This window comes from Lacerta agilis, chromosome Z (assembly GCF_009819535.1).
Source record: "Lacerta agilis isolate rLacAgi1 chromosome Z, rLacAgi1.pri, whole genome shotgun sequence".
Classification (NCBI taxonomy): domain Eukaryota; kingdom Metazoa; phylum Chordata; class Lepidosauria; order Squamata; family Lacertidae; genus Lacerta; species Lacerta agilis.
In genome coordinates, this window is record NC_046331.1 from 26,799,597 (window position 1) to 26,818,486 (window position 18,890).

At 42.6% G+C, this 18,890-nt stretch overlaps 1 protein-coding gene across 2 annotated transcripts; it reads left to right on the plus strand.

Moving 5' to 3' along the window:
• Positions 1–787: 787 nt before the first annotated feature.
• On the plus strand, positions 788–18,059 carry LOC117040308 (transmembrane protein 182-like). Of its 2 annotated transcripts, none has more exons than XM_033138003.1 (5): positions 788–1,054; positions 2,468–2,582; positions 5,525–5,623; positions 7,095–7,232; positions 17,911–18,059. In XM_033138003.1, the coding sequence occupies exons 1-5, from the start codon at positions 902–904 to the stop codon at positions 18,042–18,044; spliced, it is 639 nt and encodes a 212-aa protein (XP_032993894.1). In that variant the 5' UTR covers positions 788–901; the 3' UTR covers positions 18,045–18,059. The 2 variants fall into 2 exon arrangements, with proteins under 2 accessions (XP_032993894.1, XP_032993893.1); XM_033138002.1 differs by lacking the exon at positions 17,911–18,059 and adding an exon at positions 14,597–15,205.
• Positions 18,060–18,890: the final 831 nt, after the last annotated feature.

Sequence of the window (18,890 nt, forward strand, 5' to 3'; positions counted from 1 at the left end):
ACGGGGGACGGGGACGGACGGACCAAAACAACTTTCTTCTTCAGTCAGGTTTAACTCCACTATTAGCAAACTGTTAGTTAGTTATTTAATTCCATTGCCAGTGGGGAGTGGCCTTTATGGTATCTTTTGCTTTAGAGGATCAAATAGATTTATGAATCTTGGGTACCATGTGATTTGTTTGAAGTAGATTGGGTTGAGATGTCAGGTGTAGGGAGACTGTGAAATGAGATTTGCTTTCGTATGATTGGTCTGCTTTCCTTGGAGCAGGAGATTTTGAGCCGATGTGTTTTTTGCCCACAGGAGCCCCAGACTTAATTTTGTTTCTGAGTAATTTGGTTCGTGGAAGATCCATAGCTCAGTGCTGGAGCATCTGCCTGCCTGGAACCCTGAACAGGAGAATTCCACACAGCAACACCTTGGACTCCCAACATTTTGTTGCAGGTTCCACTTCTCTGTTTTTATGAGAGAATTTGGTTGCAATATGTGCAGGTGACAGCATGCAGCTCTTTTTTTTGGACAGAATGTCAGTTACATTGATGCAGATTGAAAGTTCAGAGCATACATACATGGGTGTGCATTAATGCCTTAGCTGCTTGGTAGGCCCAAGTCATCAGCTTTTCATAGCTCTCTCCTTAGTGCCATGTGAAATGAACACCAGTCATGAAATGATGCTGATCTGTGTCTTAAAATAGAACCCCTTCTCTTCATTCTCCCCTCCCTGCTCCCCCTCCCTCCCTCTCATTCTCTCTCTCTCTCTCTCTCTCTCTCTCTCTCTCTCTCTCTCTCTCTCTCTCTCTCTCTCTCTGCCTCCCTTCCTCTCCCTCTCCCCAAAACAAGAACATTCTCTTCCTCCTTTGCTGAGTTTTGAGCTGCCCACCCCCTCCTGCGTTGTCTTTCTATCATGAAGATCAAAATAGCTGCCTTTTTAGCAGGGATCATCGGAGTCCTTGGGGTCCTTCTCTTTCTTGTAGCCTTTGGGACAGATTATTGGCTCCTGGCGACGGAGACGTGTGGAGGATTCACACCTGAGAACGGCACCTATCACACTGAGGAGGTAAACCCGGAGAAATAGTTTGTGAAGAACCTTCCGTAGCTTTAATGCACCATTATCAGGGGACAAGAGAATGCTCTTGGAAAGGAGAGGGAAATGAAAGAGATTGAGAGTTTTGATCTCAAATAAGAAGCTCTCGTGCATGCTCTCTCTTCACCTGACATATTCAGATTAAATTAATTCTTAAACAACCAGACTATCACCAGTGACTGTCATCTTCAAAGAAATTACAATGTTTTCCTTAGAATTATGTGTTCCCCCCTTACATGCAGATCTAATGGATGAATTAGTGCAGTAAAACTCATATAATGACTCGGCTAATGTTTATTTAACCTGGTGTCACCCCTACTAAAAAACAAGGACATATTATACTCTAGTTCTGGTAACTGGCTGTGCCTAAAGTCCTATCCACCCTTACATTGGAGTAATCTGATTGTACATACTGGGCCTTACTTTCAAAGTAAATATGCATAATATTAGAGGGCAAAAATCAGCCAGGCGTGTAAAATTCTGGCCAAATAGCAAACATTGACTGTGTGAATGTAGCAAATGTCCTTGGGGATTCTCTCAACTCCATCCATTGTGTCTCCAGTTTCTTTGGCATGTTACTCACTTTTCCAAGTGGAGGAGGAAGCAGGGGAGAGGTCCAGTTCAAAATATGCTTTTACCCAGTGTGTTTGTTCCAACTGCTGGAATGAGATATTACTAACCCCACACCCAGATTCTTTTAAAACGTTGGCTGGGATCCAAAGAACCAGGCTGCTTGTTCTGTGCCCACCAACTGGACTTTTAAGGCTTATGTCTTCCTATGGTTTTCCCCACCTCTCCTTCTGCATGACAATCCACTTTTGAAACTGAAAGAACTTCAGAAACAGTTTGACTTAGGGAAATGGACTGCTGCTTAAAAAAAGGAGACAACAGCACCCACACTGTGGATGTTTCTAGTCCTTGGGTGTACATAAAGTAGTCATTTGGGTTTTGGAGAATTATGTCCAAAAGTTGCATTTAAATTAAAAAACAACAACAACACATTGGCTAGCTAGCATGCTCTGTCTTTGTATATATAAGCAGTGATTTGTATATTAGTGATTCAAGCTCAATTTTAGAAGAAGAGAAGAAGAAGAGTTTGGATTTGATATCCCGCTTTTCACTACCCGAAGGAGTCTCAAAGCGGCTAACATTCTCCTTAACACTTAACATTTAACACTATCTGCCTACTAATATCGTGTTTAAAAATATAACCTATCTAATAAGAGTTGTTGTGATGATAAAATGAAGTGGGCAGTATCCCATACAGTATCTTACAGGAAAAGTGGGATACAAATGTAACTGTAAATGTATAAATGCGTCTGTGCTAAATGGAATGCAATAATTTTCATAGAACTCCTGGATTTTCATTTCATTATTTAAAAATAGGTTGGGATGGGAAATTGGACAAAAGGAATTCTTACGTTTCACCATGAAGGTTTCTTTTGGCGGTGCTGGTTCTTTGGTGAAGATTACAAGGAGACCATATGGAACTTCTGGTTTAGTGAGTACAAGTGGAATCGGCAACACAGTGTTGTAATATATAGTAGCTACCTAACAAGAGTGCTTCTGTTGAGGGCTGTAGCCATCCAGAAGAAGGCATCGATTTTCATCCTGCCCTGCATTAATCACCTGTGTCACTGTTTCTATTCCACTGCAGTTCACCTTCTGCCAAAAATGACATTATTCAACTCACAGTCCACTGGGGCAAAATTATGTAACTTACATTGTGATTACATTATTCTACTCCATTCATTTCACTGCAAAGGAAGCTTAGTACAAATGGTGGGAGAACTGTAATCAATTATGTGTCATTTGTGGACTGAAAGCAGCAGTCGTATTTGTTGGATTGATTTGCCATGCAGCCTGCAGCTTTGGTTTAAGCATAGTAACCTTGAGACTGCATTATTGAACTATGTGGGGCTGCCCTTGTGCCTGGTCTGGAAGCTCCAGCTGGTGTAGAACACAATAATTGGTCTGCTGATGGGGGCAGGTGGTTGATAGCATCTGCTAAGACACCTGCACTGGCTGCCCATATGCAACCAGCCAGGTTCAAGGCTCTTGTGTTGATATACAAAGCCCTGGATAACTTGGACAAAGCATACTTTGAGCCCTTGAGCCCTTATATCCAAGTTTAATCACCAAGAAAGATGTTGTCCTCCATGTCACAGAAGCCTGACTGGCCTCAGATGCAAGTTGAACATTGAGTGTCAATGGCCACATGCTGTGGACCAGTCTTCCAGCAGGGATTATTAGGCAGTCACCCCCACACCTGTCTTTCAGGTGCCTCTTGAAGTCCTTTTAATGACAGCAGGCCATTGCAGGTGTTTTAATTAGCCAATTGCTTTTATTTGAATTGCTTTTAACTGTGTGCTTTTTTATTTTATTATGAAACACTGACCTGATAGTTTATGGTTTGGGAATAGATAAATATGTTTAATAAATAAGCATTACAGTTATCCAGAAATTCTGTGTATGCTCTTCCACATTCCTGATTCTAGAAACTCACCAGCATTTCATTCTGACTTCTGATCCTATTTACTTGGAAGCAGACCTCACTTGGCCCCACAATGCCAAGTATGTGTGCACAGAACTGCTGACTGAGTCTTCTAATAGCCTTCCTTATATTGTACTTCTAGCGTTCATCGATAAAGTATAGATAATTCTGGATTGCCACGTTAATGTAATAATGGAGGCCATCCAAGCCTAATTATTATAATACGTTGTATAACATGATATTACCTTAAGTCAAATGATCAAATTAAACATCACTTGAAGCCCATTCCCATAGCGCAAGATATTCTTGATAACCAGGAGATCTTTTATTACTTTTTGTGTCTGCATTAATGAGACCGATCGCAGCAAATTCATTTTGCCGCTTTTTGCAGATGCAATAATTAATGCAGTTGAAATTTCATTAGTCACTTAGCACGAATGAATGTCCATTTATTATAAAGTGCCCCCCATTTTGTGGGAAGCATTTTTAAGTAAAGTGGATAATCATTAATTAATTTGTTGAACATTCATCCTATTACCGTTCATCATGATAAGCCTTGGTGACATTAATATTGATGGAACACCTCTGCAGTAATGGCCCCTCTACTTCCTCGAAAGTATGCCATCCTTAGGAACTGCAGTGCTCAGAAATGATAACTATTCCTAGGTCAGTTCCCAGACAATGCAGGATGAATTCAATCAACAGGTGAACTGTTACCTGAAAGTGTTGGTGGGGAGATAATAGATTATGATACCCACATCAAGCTTAGAACAAAGTAGAAAATGCAACAAAGGTCACACCCATGCAATACGTTGAAAGCACATTTAACACACGTTTAAAGGATATGGCTTCTCCCAAGGAATCCTGAGCACTGTAGTTTGTTAAGGGTGCTGGGAGTTGTAGCTCTGTGAGGGGGGAAACTATATTTTCCAAGATTCTTTGAGGGAAGCTGTGTGCATTGAATGTGCTTTAAAGGCTTGGTGTGGATATGACGCAAAGGTGTAGTGTGGAATGCATCTGCTTGGGATTGAGGACCCTCCATTCCATTGCCACTTTCACCTGATTTTCTATCTCCTCCCATCAGTCAGTATTCTAGGGGCACTGAACATGCTCAATCCTCATTAGGTTGCTTGGGAATCTCCCATGCTGTGCCTCCCCTAAAGTTTTTTTTTTGGTACTTTTGTAAAAACGGAGATTTGCCCAAGCTTGCTGCTACCCTCTACTTGTGTATGGATGGTGCCATTAGGGGTAGGCTTTTTTTTGGGGGGGGGGAGCCTTTGTAAAGATCTAGTGGCATCTTAAAATGGAGCATTAATTAACTAATTTGTACCCTGCCGTTCAGCCAGAAAGGCTCTATAATTGCCTACATGTAACCAATTAAAATAGGCTTGCCATATTTCTAAAAGTAGAATGAGGACACCCCAAACATTGTTGATTTTTTCTTTTTTTTAGGAAAACCCCAAAATTGTTGAGCTTTATTAGGCGTTACAGGTATAGGCCATTATAAAACATCCATATATAAAATTTTAATATATATATATATATATATATATAGAGTAACAAAGATTTTCATTGGGATTTCTTCCCATTCACCACTCTAAGAGATACTATTGACAAGGTAGACGTCACTTCCACCTTTGAAATCCCGGTAATGTCTGGGAAATCGCCAGATGTACGGCAGCCCTAATTAAAAGCAAGACAGCCCCTGCCTGCAGGCTTACAATCTAAAAAACAAACAAATAGACTCACAGGGGGAAAGGGCAGAGTGAGTAGGAAAAAGTAAACTTGGACACCAATTCTTAAACAGCTCTTATTATGACCAGCTTACATAGTTTAGATGTTCTTGCATTACAGAGGCATGATTAGAACCCTTGTAGTCCTGATTACCGTGACTGTTAAACCGACAGAGGCAGCAGACAACTGTCCTGTTTTCTATTTTTTCCCCCCAGCGAGTCAAGCACATCCAAAACACTGCATGCATGGCTACCTGTTTCCTATGCCTATTGCACTTGGACCTCATCCTCACCCCTCCTATGATGCAACTGCAGGTATGCACATGTTAAGAGGTAACCAAATAACACATGTATTAGGTCAGCTGTTGTTGTAGGTGTATGTTGAGCAGCAAAAATGTAGCAAGCAGCAACACCTCTACAACTGCCTTTTAGGGCTGGGGGGTAATGGTGGGAAAACCCCTGTACCCAGGCCGAGTGAGATGGCAGCAGATGCCTGGGATGGCAGCATCCCTCCTATCATTGGGCAAAAGATTCCTGCATTGCAGGGGGTTGGACTAGATGACCCTCGTGGTCCCTTCCAACTCTACAATTCTATGATTCTATGTTGTCTCATTGTGTTGAAGTAAGGTTTACCTGCCAGTCCAGCCAGAGGGGGTGGGGAGGCATCTTTTCATTTATTGTCTCTGCCTCTATCACCATAGAGTGGGTGGATAGCAATTTTTCTTGGCAAACTCTCTCACTAGCTGGGCCAGCTATTAAAAGTTTGACCCCATTGCCTGAACGTCTACTGTTATCCTACCACCTTGGGTGTCTATCTATCATCTTATTCCATTGCAAGACCCAGCTTGACTTCTGAGTAAACAGGGAAGGGCTATAGTAGCACAGGGGTAAAGCACATTGCATGCAAAAGGTTCAAAGCCCCATTATCTCAAAGGAATGGCTGAGAAAGATTCCTGTGTGAAACCCTGAATTGCTGATCCACTGTTCTGCTGGGAAGAGGGCTTAACCCTTTGCCTTTGCACTGTAGTCCTAATGAACAATGGAACACCAGTCTTATATTGAATCAGATTATTGGTTCATATAAAGTATCTCAATATTGCCTATACTGACTGGTAGCATCTGTCCAGAGTTGGGGCATTCCGAGCCTTACCTAGAGGTGGTGGGGACTGATCCAGGGACTTTCTGCAATCAAAGTAGATGCTTTTACTCCTGAGCTACAGCAGAGGTAGCCAACACAGTGCCTTCCAGATGTTGTTGGACTACAGTTCCCATCATCCCCAGTCAGCATAGCAAGTTGTTAAGGATGATGAAAATTGTAGTCCAACAACACTTGGAGGGTGCCACAGAATCTGGCTATGGCCCTTTCTCTGCATACCATGGTTGCAATTGTAATCACCTCCTCCAACACCGCCCGCCCCCCGATGAAATATGATCATACATTTATCATGTTTGTAAATGGGACATGGCTATTCAGCACTGGTGTTCTGTGTGTAACATGATACCTACCACATGATGCACCCTGGCTATGCTTGCGAGTTAGGGTGCAGAGATCAGCTGAGTCCATTGCAACAGCTCCATACAACTGACAAGAACCTGATTCTGAATTACTGGTGATAATCCTGGGATTTGTTTCATTCTCTCCCCCCCTCCCCTCCCGACTTTCCCCAAATTGTTTGCTGGAGAAACTTGGAACAAATTGGTTTGCTACAAGCCTCTCCTGAAAGGAGATCCGATTATGTGAGTTTACTCAGCGTTCCCCTCTACTTTCTTCTTTCCAATTGCGCAGTGTACAGGGGCTTCTGGACAGCGCTCATTGTGCTGGCTGTCACCGCCAGCCTCGTAGGAGGATTTCTCTTGGTGTGTGGTGTGCCTTTTGTCAGTGCACGGTTCTATAAAGTAGGAGGCGGATTCTTCATCACGGCTGGTAAGCTGCCAATTCATGATAATTGGATATATGGGTGCCTGGGATGTTGAGGCTAATTCCCACTTTGTGTAGCCTGTGTGTGTGTGTGTGTGTGCTTGCGCATGCATATGAGAGAGTAAGAGAGAGATTGAGAATGAATTTGAATGTGTGAAAAAAAGAAAGAAATAACATAGGTCCTCTCATAATAAATTACACAGTATTTCATAAAGAGAAAGGTGCATGTATTGACCACTGGTTAGTTTCTCTTTCCTTCTTTCTGGCATAGTAGTTGGAGTGTTGGATTTCATAGAATCATAGAATTGTAAAGTTGGAAGGGACCCCGAGGATCATCTAGTCCAATCCCCTGCAATGTCCCAAAGGGGGATCGAACTGGCAACCTTGGCATTATCAGCACCATGTTCTAACCAACTGAGCTATCCAGGATTTGGATCCTGAGACCCAGATTTGAATCCCAGCAAGCCCACAAAACTCACTGAGTCCACTAATTCCTCCCTCTTCTTTGTGGGTGTGTGGTGCATTTAACATGTGTGTGGGCCATCAGCACTCAGAGAATGAAGGTCATTATGGTGTTGTTATGAGTTTTGAGGCGGGTGGGGAGTAGGCTGTATGCTGAGGCCCTTCTAACCCCTGGATCCAACAAGTGTTAAAATATAAGCCATGCTAGATTCCTGATGAAGTGATTGTCTGGGTAAAGGGGTATTAAGGGGAACAAAGGAAATGAGCTGTGTGTGAGACAAACTCACAGATAGTTAGAAAGACAAAGCCAGAATTGAGAGAAACTGAAATTGACATATTTGGTTATTCCTACTTCTGAATAATTGAGGTGCCATTCATCTATCGCTGTTCATTGCTGTTAATAGATGTGGCCTTCATACATCATTGGACTACAGTTTCCATCATTTTTTACCATTGACTATGCAGGCTGGGGTTGATAGGGGTTGGAGTCCAATGACAGATGCAACTAGAGCCCCTCACCCACCAGCCCCAGCCTGCATTGTTAATGGTCAGGAATGATGGGAATTGTAGTCCAACAACATCGGGAGGGCCACAGGTTCCACAGTGCTGATTCCTCATTCCTTTTCAAGGCATCTAAGGTAGTAGACACCACTACATTTAGTGGTAGGATGTTGCAATAAGTTAATTATACACTGTGTGAAAAGTACTTCATTTTGTCTGTCCTGAACCTCTAGCCAATCCATGTCATCTGGAGACTCTTGAATTTTATACATCTATATTTGATTCTCCACATAATGCATATGAGATTTATACCCTGCTCCTTCAATAAAATCCATTGCCATCTTATAACATTCAATAACATCAACAGTATTTCTTTCACAGCCTTAGGATTTGGAATGACAACAGAAGGGGGAAACTGACATTGTCATCTGATATGGATGGCAGATCATCCTTAATTAACTTACGTGTCCTGGAGATCTTTCCTTCAAGAAAAGTGAAAGTGATTGTAATATATGGGGGGGGGATTTGCCTTGGGATTAAGTTCTGAGATAGGAAATCAGGATTCTGCCTACACCCTAAAGTAGAGACTTTCTCTGTTCCTAAATAATAATCTGATTGATTGATTGATTGATTGATTGATTGAAAAATACATCATCCTCCAGTTGCCACCCTATTTGCAATTTTTGGGGGAATAAGGACAGGAAGATTCATGGTGGTGGTGGTAACAAAATCCACTAGAACCATCAAAAGAACTTTCAAACACACACTAGCCATCTTTCTTTTTTACATAGAAGACCCTCTCATGACAGTATTTCAGGACTGAGGTCACCAACATACTACCTGTGAGCCCTCAGACAACCTGCTTTGCACTTGCCAAGGCTCCCGACCCCCTAATTCTGATTTTTTTTGGGGGGGGGGTGTTGCCTGAAGTTTTGGCCTGTGTTTTTCAAAAAAACTAAGATCATGGTCACTGGTCCCATCACCTCCTGGCAAATAGAAGGGGAAGAAATGGAGGCAGTGAGAGATTTTACTTTCTTGGGCTCCATGATCACTGCAGATGGTGACAGCAGTCACAAAATTAGAAGATGCCTGCTTCTTGGGAGAAAAGCAATGACAAACCTAGATAGCATCTTAAAAAGCAGAGACATCACCTTGCCGACAAAGGTCCGTATAGTTAAAGCTATGGTTTTCCCAGTAGTAATGTATGGAAGTGAGAGCTGGACCATAAAGAAGACTGATCGCTGAAGAATTGATGCTTTTGAATTATGGTGCTGGAGGAGACTCTTGAGAGTCCCATGGAATGCAAAAAGATCAAACTTATCCATCCTTAAAGAAATCAGCCCTGAGTGCTCACTGGAAGGACAGCCCCTGAAGTTGAGGCGCCAGTACTTTGGCCACCTCATGAGAAGAGAAGACTCCCTGGAAAAGACCCTGATGTTGGGAAAGATGGAGGGCACATGGAGAAGGGGACGACAGAGGACGAGATGGTTGGACAGTGTTCTCGAAGCTACCAAAATGAGTCTGACCAAACTGTGGGAGGCAATGGAAGACAGGCATGCCTGGCGTGCTCTGGTCCATGGGGTCATGAAGAGTCGGACACGACTGAATGACTGAACAACAACAAGGTTGCTTATTGCAGATAGGAGTTCTGAGCACTGCCACCCCATTATGTGCCTGTGACAGTTCCTTAAATTTTCAAGTGTGTCCGCAGGCCACTAACACTTGGGGACCACTGATGTAGAGGTTGTTTTTTTTTTTTTTTTTTTTAAAAAAAAGATAAACTAAGTGTTGTTGCCTCTAGTTGCTCCACTCACCAACCCTGCAATGTAATGTTAGAATGGACTTGTTAAGCGCTATTGAGGCTTTTCATGTCTCTTTTGGCCTATTTTATTGTGGTTCACTGTGGTAGCTGAATTACCACTGAACAGCTTCTTTTATTATGTGGTGACCGTGTGTGACAATAGACCCTTGAAGGCTATTGGGAGTTTCTTGCAAGTGGCCTCTCTTTTTATGCATTTAACACCACAATTGTAAAGGCACCTGAAAGTTGGAGGCATCCATCAGCCCTAAGAGACAACGGAGTACAACTCTGGAGGTGAAGTCTAATGGCTGCATTAGCAGCAGCTAAGTGACCTCCCTGGGGTGCAAGCCTGGACATCGTTTATAAAGGTCCTGGGCTTCCCAGACCATAAGATTTCCCTCTGAGCCTCGCTGATGTGGACCAAAGGAAAGCAGAGCAATACATTTGTCACCAGCTGGACTGCAGAAGTTGCTGAAAGGAGGTGTACAAGGCACCATCCAACCATTTTAGGGACTTCACTCCAGATTTGGGTAGGATTTACTCTTTAACCTATTCTTCTCCTGAAGATATCCTGCCTAATATATGCAATCTTGCCTAATATACACATTTTTCTAAAGCACTTCCCCTTAATATAATGCACTTTATGGTATGTTACTTTCGCATTAGGTGGGTTCACAAATAAATGCAAACTGAATCAAATTTCTTTCCTATCCCTAAATGTCCCCCAGTGACTAAAACATTGGCAAGGTTTAGGGATTTCAAAGCCAGAAGAAGGGGAATGAGTCTTGAAACCTAGCAGGATCTCAGGTTCAAAGTGACAGAAGTTGGTAGGACTGCATGCTGTGCCAACAGAGACCTTTTTCAATTACAAACTGGGCTTCAGTAGGGAAAGATTTGATCATCTCATTGCATTCTTTCCTTCTAAGAATGGCAGGCAATTATTGACCCTGTTTTAGAGCATCTGCCTGGTAACCTGCCAGCTACCTTAACAAAATTTTGCTGGGTGGTGTTTTCCCCCCCAGAGGCACCCTTTCAGAATGAACCAGCTCATCTACACTTGTAGGCTAAGAAGATTATTCAGCAGATGGACCTGGGAGCTTTTTGATATTTATTGCTATCTTCTCTTGGAGACCTTTATCCATACCAAGCTACTGGGTGTGTTGCCAACTGCTTTATCAGATAATGAAACACATTTTCTGTGAGGACTGCTTTGCCATGAGGTGTTCTTAACCATGTTTGGCATGTGACAGTTAACTTGAGAGAGGCTTTCTTGCACATTCATGCAACAGTTTCCAGTTGGGTAGCAAAAACCAACCAAGTATACTTTAAAGACTAACAGATTTATTGGATTAGAGCTGGAATTTAGTCCATAGATATGTATGTCATGTCACAGGGGTGGGAAAACTCAAATGTGGTCCTTCAAGTCTCCCTAGCTGACCCCTGTAACTCTTCCTGGGCCACACCTATCATTGACCCTGCTTCACACACAGAATGTTTTGCTCTGGGTAGAATGCATACTTTAACTCCAGTATTTCATCTGTCTTGGAGACTAGAGAGGGGTGTGTGAGTGTGTGTCGAAACTAGCCTACTGTACACAGACAAAACTTATAGCAATTGCTCCACCAACCTTCGCTTCTAGTCCTGCCCAGTACTGGCATGTGGCCCTTGGAAGATTGCTCAGAAGGCAATGCAGCCCTAAGAGTGAAAAAGATCCCCTTCACCTGCTTAAATCCCTGCTTCTACACAATATTATGGATGGAGAAGGAGCACTGCCCTCTTTTCCACCTGGACACTCTACATGCACCTGAAAGACCTCCTATCATGTGAAAGGATCAAAAATAAAACTGCCAATATCAGAATTCCTTTACACAAATCTATGGTGCAGCAACACTTGGAATACTCTGAACATTCTCCATGCAAAAAAGATATACTGGAGCTAGCAAGGGTGCAGAAAAGGGCAGCAAAAATAATCAAGAGCCTTGAGACAGTCCCTAGTGCAAAAAGGGATTGGATAAATTCATGGTGGTTAAGGCTATTAAGTAATGATGATGCCTATGTTCTAATGCAACTGTTAGAGGCCACATGCCTCTGAAAACCAATTAATGAGAAGCATTAATTAATTGAAATCATTAACAGCAACGTGAGGAGAGTTGCAGTTGCCGTCATATTCTGCTGGTGGACTTCCCATGGTCATCCGATTGGCTGCTGTAGAACAAGATGCTGGACCAGATAGGCCTTTGACTTGATCTAGTTTTATCTGATGAGTGTAACAAGTGTCCTGGCTCACAGAGATTCTTCCCAGTCCTTGATGGAGTTCCACCAAAATTTTTAGAGAAAGAAAATGGGGGGGGGGGGAGAGATAGCTAACACTTTATATTCAAAATTGTTCTCTCGAAGTTAATAGTTCCATATTGTGGCTGCTATAAGCTGCTCATATATCATATGCATTTGCACTTATGAATTGCCAAGAAAGATATCAGCATCTCATTATTTTTTCTTAGTTTTTTTGGGAAGTTTTTGCTAGGCAAAGTGAGAGAAAAAAAGTTTTTTTTTGTTTTTTTTTTGAAAGTTCACTTTCCCTGTAATTAGCAAATTATAGACAGGCTTCGGAAGTTCTAAAGGGAGTCTGGAGTTCATCCACTTGTCTCTACAATTAGCCAACAAGGTTTCACGATGCTATGAAGCGAGAAAGGATGGCACAGAGTTTAGTGAACAATTTACTTGAAATTAAGTTGCTACCATCCTTTGACTGAGGAGGAGGAGTTAGGAAGGCTTGCAGTCAGCCCCTAGACAATTGTTGCAAGAATTTAAAGGTGAAAGGTGTCATAGCACGGTTCAACGCCCTTGCAATTCGCCCCTCCCCAGAAGATACCATTGACCTAAATCAACATTGAAATGGAAACTCTCAATTAATCGCAGGCCCTAATGAGTGGAGGCAGAGGGGGTTTAAAGAAAGGAAGGGATCAGTTCTGTCAATATATGCAGCCAGCCAATGCCACGAAGCAAAGCTGAACAAATGCATACAATTGTGCTATGAGTAAAACTAAAGATTAGATCAGTCCCAACACAGGATTCCAGGAGCTGTTATCTGGCCTGGAAACCAGAAGGTACCTTCAAAAAAGTGTGTGTGTGTGTGTGTGTGTGTGAGAGAGAGAGAGAGAGAGAGAGAGAGAGAGAGAGGGTGCTCCCCCTCCTTCATATCTTTCCTACTCATTCCCACTATACCTTACTTCTGCCAGTGCAAACATCTCCCACCAATCCTGCCCCATGGAAATCAGCAATTAGAGCAGGGGCGTCTAATCTTATATTTTGGCTTAAGAGTGCCATCAAGAATTGGCAAACCCTTCAAGGGCCATTTCCTTGCATGTATTCATGCACACACTCACCACATATGCAGCACACATACAGACCTCTCACATACCAGCATTTTAATGCAGATATCCCCTGGTATGTGAATTTTTGTATGCAAATTTCCTTAATATATACATTTTTGCAAGCAATCCCCCCTTAGATAATATGCATTTTTGCATATTATTTCCCTCTCAGATAATGCATTTTCTCCTAATAGACACCTTTTGGCACACATTATTTGGTTAGAGAACAGCACTGAAAAAAGCACAGAAGTGCAAATTTTGAAGGATAAAAGCATTTTGGTTAGCATGTTTTTTCATGAACTGTGAATTAAAGAGTTTTGTATTAAAATGCAAACTGAACTGAATGTATCTCCCATCCCTATGTACCTTCAGTTCCTCGGTAACCATCTCCTATGTGGCAAACCTGCCCTTTTAGGCCACCCTGAACTTTCCACCTTACGAGGAAGAGGCAGCACAAAACAATATATACAATTTTTAAAGTTTTTATAAACTTTTGCTCTTGTTTGGATTGTATAAAAATGTTACCCTCCCCATGTCCTGATCTGGAGAAGTCCAATAAATAAACAGTCTTTCCCCAAACATTGCAAGAGGGTATGTAACCTAATCACTGCGAAGTGTATCTTGGAAATCTGAAACCAATGGCTAAGAAACAAGTTCAGCAACATGCGGAGAGTGATAATGGCACCTCATGCAAATCTAGGAATTTTGCAGCTCAAGAGAATAGAAACAAGGTAATCTTTTATGCAATTTGGTCACACTTCCTAGAATTATATCAATAGCTTTGCATAGCATGCATAAAACATGTGACATAACGTTGCAACGGATCCTCCCTCCTAAAAACTTGCTGCTGAAATCCTGTAACATTCCATACCACAGATGTTCCAGGGGTTTGCTTTGTTTCTTTGTCTTGATTTTGTTGTGCTATAGAGCAAGATTGCCCCTCCAGAAACCAATAATGTGGTAACATCGGGGAAGCATTGTAGAACAAACTTATAGTGCAGAATGGTGTGTGGATGGTCTAGCCTAGGTCCGCCACTAATGCATGATTACTGCACCAATTACATGTTGCAGAATACAACCGCAACCCTGCCCTCACAAAACACCTGTCTTCAGGGGCCCTATTTGTAAGCTACTTTGGGATTCATTCGAGTAGGAAGTGCCATAGAAATACAAATAAACAATCAAACCAACCTAGCTTCTCTCTTTTCCCTCCCCTTCTTCTTCTCTCTCAGGTACTTTATTTGCCCTGCTCATATTCATGTTTGCAATGTGGAAGGAATTTGCTGCCGATCTCCCGAAGTACATACTTCTAGAAAGAAGCGAAAGATGTCTCAACGATACTCCTGTGAACGTTTATTATGGGTGGTCATTCATGTTTGCAGCGGCGGGAGTCCCCTTAGTGTTTCTTTCTGGAATCCTTTTCTACCTTGTCGGTTACAGTATCCCGAAGGAGCTGGAATAAGAAAGGGCTGGGCCTCTGTGGGAGATGTGCAGGAGGGGAATGATCTGATGCTGTCTTGGCATTGAGGAAAGCGTTTGTAGAAGTGTTTGTGTCATTTAAGTGTTTGATGGCAAAGAACTCTAAAACAATGCTGGTGGATCACTTTAGCACAGAGGTAGGGAACTTCAGGCCCGGGGACCAAATGTCTGGACCCCGGGACTCCTTCCAGGCCACACACCCTTCACAGCCACAGCTCCTCCCTCCAAGCCACATCCTTCACTAGCCCTTCTTAGCCCTCCTTGTGTGCTTTTGTGGCTGGCTGGAAAGTGTCTATGAATTCTGATAACCCTTCTTGCTTGTGTTATGGAGGATAAAGGAGTGTGTGTGTGTGTGTGTGTGTGTTTAGAAACTAGTCTACTGGACAAAGGTAAAGGTCATTTGTTGCTTTGCCCACTTTTGCAACTGGCTCCACCCACCACTGGCATGTGGTTCCCAGAAGGTTGTCCATTGTGGTCCTTGGACAGAAATAGGTTCTCCACCTCTGCCTTAGTGGGAAATATGTCATTTACTACCTCGTAGGGCATGTCATTTTGGGGGGTGAAACTTAATTTTTGCAAATTTCTTCAGCAAGTGGTCTTATATATATATATTATTTTGGGTGTGAGGAATTCAAACATGCCATTATTTTTGTGACTGGACAACATTTAGCTTGGTAAATCCAGGTTTGATTAAAAAACACACAAACTGTTCTTGGAAAACCAAAGAATTTTAATTTTAATTTCTGAAAATGTGGGCAATGCTATAAAAAGTTAGTTTCTCTGCACAAAGCATATCCTACTAAGCATACAACATTACCTTGTACTCATATTGCTCATATTAGAAAGTAATGACATCAGTTCATAAGAAATTTAAACAGCAAGTTTCATCAAGTCTTGCTTGGCTTCATTCTTGGACATCAGCTGCCAACTTGCTTCTTGGCCTCTGATGTAGCCCTGCTGCCTCTGTGACTTGTTGCACACACCTCTCTATTGACTGAGCATAACAGGGCCACTGTGGAACTTTCACGGGCTCAGCAATAAACTTACTCACTTCCACTGTAGTAAGATGACATGTCAAAGGAGGTTCATATACCCCATCATACTAATTGATCAGCTCAAATAGGGGCAAAGCACTGGGGTTCATGCAAGGCATCTTCCTCGGACATACAGAAGGATCTCTCCGTGCCCCTCATGTCAACAATCTTTTGGACACCAGCTCACCTCTTCTCACTGTCATCTGAGCTCAAGGGTGTCTGGATTATTATTTTGCTGAAAGCATACCATGCTGAGCACTGAATCGTTGGCAAAGCAGCATTTGCTACATTCTTTTGCATCCTAACTCACTACAGCTAAATCAGCCTTCCACCCAAGAGTGTTTTACTTTGATGTTGAACCAGCAGGGGTGGCACACACAAACTATGCACAGTGGTACCTCAGGTTACAGACACTTCAGGTTACAGACGCTTCAGGTTACAGACTCTGCTAACCCAGAAATAGTACCTCGGGTTAAGAACATTGCTTCAGGATGAGAACAGAAATTGTGTGGCAGCAGCGTGGCGGCAGTGGGAGGCCCCATTAGCTAAAGTGGTACCTTAGGTTAAGAACAGTTTCAGGTTAAGAACGGACCTCCAGAACTAATTAAGTTCTTAATCCAAGGTACCACTGTATTCCACTATCAGTCTTAAGGGTTTTGCCTTTAAGGACATGTTTTGAAATCCATATGCAACAAAGCCTGTTTGCTGTTGTTAACCATATTGAATGGCTCTCTGGATCAATATCAAGAAGGCCCAGATCCATTTCATGTATTCCTATCATTATGGCCTGTGTGATCCAATACCCATACACTTGATCAGTAGAGAGATTCTTTACAACATTGTCACTCAGTGGAGTAAGAGGCTCTCCAGTTGAGAGTTTGGTGACTGAAGGACTACCATATTTTTCCGTCTATAAGATGTATAAGATGCTCCCTATTTTGGGGGACTCACATTTAAGAAAATAGAGGGAGATTGCCCCTTGTATAAGACACCCCCTAATTTTTGACATTATTTTTAAGGAAAAAAACCTAGTCTTATACACAGAAAAAATACGGTAATTTCATGTTATGTAGCAGTGTCTAGCATCTTGCCAATGTCAACTGTCCACTTGTTGTTAGACAAGATCTTTCCTTCCAGTGCTGTGATCAAGTGTTGCAGGGGGAACTCATTGATGTGGAGGGCATAAACCAACCAGATCAACTGTCATGGACTGGCTGGATCGAGAGAAATGGTGGGAGGCACCAACTGGGGAACCCCCAAGGAAAGAAGGCTCAGAGCCAAGAGATTGGTGGTAGGATGACAATGAGTGGTCAGAAGGTGAAGAGGGAGAAGACTGGGAGGAGGAGGTGTTGGAAGCTGAAGAGGTAGCAGGATTTATTTAGTGAGCAGGAAGTGTCTGGTAGAGAGCAGTCCAGAACCAGAGGCAGCGATGAGTATGGCTTGTGAGGAAGCCAGGCTGTTCCTTCCCTTGTCTTCCAGAACCAGAAGAGGTATGAAGAGGCTGGGCAAAGGCAGACAAAACACGGGAGTCTCAGATTGCTTGGGAAGGACCTGGCAGAGGAAGAGACTTAGGGAGCTGTGGGACAGTGGGGGCCTTCAGTCCTCGCAACTGCCTCATTGGGGCAAGATCCACTGGGAAGGGCTCACTAGGCCTGGCCCCCTGAGCTGTTTTCTTTGAATAAAGAGAATTAACTGACACCATGTGAGTTATTGCTGACATGCTCCTTAAACCTACCCTGACATCAGCTTACAACCAAGCTTGACCTCTACCCGATTCATGGTACCACCCTCCCAGCCAGTGTTAACTTTTGTAGAATCACCTGCAGTGGCCTGTAGGCTCTGGTCAATGCCCTTCTTCTTTAGGAAATCTACAAGATTATTAGCTTGTTTCCCCCTCTTTGAGCTTTTGTCTGGAGTGAAGTGGTAGAGGTATCTTCCGTCAGGCTCACTGCACACATCCTGTGGTGATGATGATGTGGAACTGCTGATCTGACATGTCTGCTATCAGCATAACTTTAGTTGTATCTTCATAGCCGTCAAAGAAGATGCAGTCAATATCAGCCTTCTGAAAAAGACTGTCAAATTCTTGATCCAGGGATTTCATAACCTTTTATTGGGCCCTCGACTTTATTGTGATCAACGGCAAGTCTCTGGTCTTCTTCAGTGATCAAGCCAGCATTCATAAAGGCGGCCGTGGTGATGGCAGCTGCAGCACGCAGGCCAACTCCATATTCGATGCTCTGCATAGCAACACTGTGTATTTCTGATGTTTTGTACTCTTTTTATTAGAAGTGGAAGGTGTACTTGGTTTTTTGGCAACCGGGGCAGCAAAATGCAGAGCAGAGGGGAAAAAATTACACTTGCAATTGAGGATGTCAAAAAGCTTGTTGAGTTTTGAAGTGAAAGCCTCTTTGACATCTAGCATTTCTCTACCAAGAGATATGTTTTCGGCTTGCTCCCAGCTCTCTTGAATCTTCTTTAAGACTGTGACTCGTGAATATACAATAGGGGGTGGCAAAAGAACTGTTTGCTTGTTCCCACTTTAGGGCGAATGTCCTTTGCAAGACTGGCTGCTAGGTAGTTTCCGACATCCTCACCACTTTGTTCTCTTAGCAGTAGCCCATATGTCATAACGCCTTGCAGAGTAGGAAGTTCAGAGGGCAACAACTCTCTGCCAGTTCCAATTAGGTTGCTCATATGCACGAATGCCCCCAGTCTTGTTCTCTGTTTAGAAGTCATTGTAGGTCAATTCCTAATGGTTGGGATGGTAGTAGTAGCAGCACTGATGGACAAGTAATATAACTGCAAGTACATAGCAATCATTTTTAATGATTTTCATGCAATTTTCTGCACATTTTTTTCACAATATTTTTTTTTAATAAGGCAAGTTTAAAATTATTAGAAATGCAAAACACACACACACACACAGACACACACACACGTCAGTATTGTTATGTAGTAATTTACCAAGCAAAATGAAATCATATTAATTTACCCAAAATATGCTTTGGAT

Excerpts from the sequence above, each read along its gene's own strand:
- LOC117040308 (XM_033138002.1), top strand. The coding sequence starts at position 902 with ATGAAGATCAAAATAGCTGCCTTTTTAGCAGGGATCATCGGAGTCCTT. Across the intron at positions 2,583-5,524 it reads CATATGGAACTTCTGGTTTA|CGAGTCAAGCACATCCAAAA; the intron begins GTGAGTACAAGT and ends TTTTCCCCCCAG. Across the intron at positions 5,624-7,094 it reads CTCCTATGATGCAACTGCAG|TGTACAGGGGCTTCTGGACA; the intron begins GTATGCACATGT and ends CCAATTGCGCAG.